Here is a 1,118-nt window from a genome sequence, read left to right on the forward strand (position 1 = left end):
TGAACATTGAAACGGGAAATAGACATGCTTACATCTAAGTGGAAAAAGGATTCTCAAATTTTATTCAAATTAAGAATCATCAGCTGGTTCAGTTCCAGTTCCAAGCACAGCAACACTAAAAAGGTTGGTAGTACTTTTTTATCGATTAAAAGGGGAAGTTTATACACCAAAAAGCTACATAAAGAAAAGTTGGTGTTCCTCCGGATAAAAACAATCTTAACCATCTATTCCTCCCACGAGATCATGAGTTACGCATTCTTCTTCACGGTTGCAGCGTTGATAATGTTCACAAATTCAGGCTAAAATGAACAAGGACAAAGGAAATACATATCATAATGCAAGCAAAGATTTGAACGGAAGTGAAAAAACAAAAGAAGATCCCAAGAACATACCTTCAAAGAAGCACCACCTACCAAAAATCCATCAACATCTGGTTGCCCGGCCAATTCGTTACAACTGGCACCAGTTACAGAACCTACAACAAGAAGTTGTATTTATCACAAAATGGATATGATTGTTAAGCGCTAAATATTTTGCAAGATATGGCATGCAGGATAACGGGATTACCTCCATAGATAATCCTAGTTGTTGCAGCAACTTCAGCACTGACATTCTTTGCAAGCCATTCCCTTAGTTCCTTGTGCACCTGTTGCATGAATAGTAACTAATATGAAAAGGTGGAAACAAATAACCAAATTACTATAACCACTATTACAGATTTATAGATGGATCATTCAGCAAACGAAACCAACAGAATCTATTAGTTCTAAAATAGAAGAGGTCCCAAACAAGGTCACTTTTCATTATCCATGAACATAAATTCTCCAGCCTCTGACAGCCTCTGATCAATCAGTATACAACTACTAAGAAGCAATGTCAGTTACTTCTTTAATATTGCTAGGTGTCATATTAAAGTAGAAGTCAAAGAGCAAAACATTCCTAAGAAAATAAAAATAGAAAAAAACCAAAAATTATAGATAGTTCAAAAAGAGAGAAGATATCCTAAATTGGACTTACTTCCTGAGCTTGAGCAGGAGTTGCAACCTTCCCGGTTCCAATAGCCCACACAGGTTCATAGGCCAAGACAACATCAGCCCAGTTTGAAACCTTGTCTGTTA

General features: G+C 36.6%; 1 protein-coding gene across 1 annotated transcript; it reads right to left on the reverse strand.

The window, feature by feature from the left end:
• Window positions 1-35: 35 nt before the first annotated feature.
• LOC113339213 (triosephosphate isomerase, cytosolic-like) lies at window positions 36-1,113 on the reverse strand (the record flags this gene model as incomplete). Its single annotated transcript, XM_026584521.1, has 4 exons — window positions 36-299; window positions 393-475; window positions 568-646; window positions 1,018-1,113. Coding segments are annotated over 4 exons (309 nt in total), but the record flags the coding sequence as incomplete, so codon positions are not given.
• Between the last annotated feature and the right edge of the window lie 5 nt (window positions 1,114-1,118).

The sequence above is a fragment of the Papaver somniferum genome, unplaced genomic scaffold, assembly GCF_003573695.1.
Source record: "Papaver somniferum cultivar HN1 unplaced genomic scaffold, ASM357369v1 unplaced-scaffold_2015, whole genome shotgun sequence".
Lineage (NCBI taxonomy): Eukaryota > Viridiplantae > Streptophyta > Magnoliopsida > Ranunculales > Papaveraceae > Papaver > Papaver somniferum.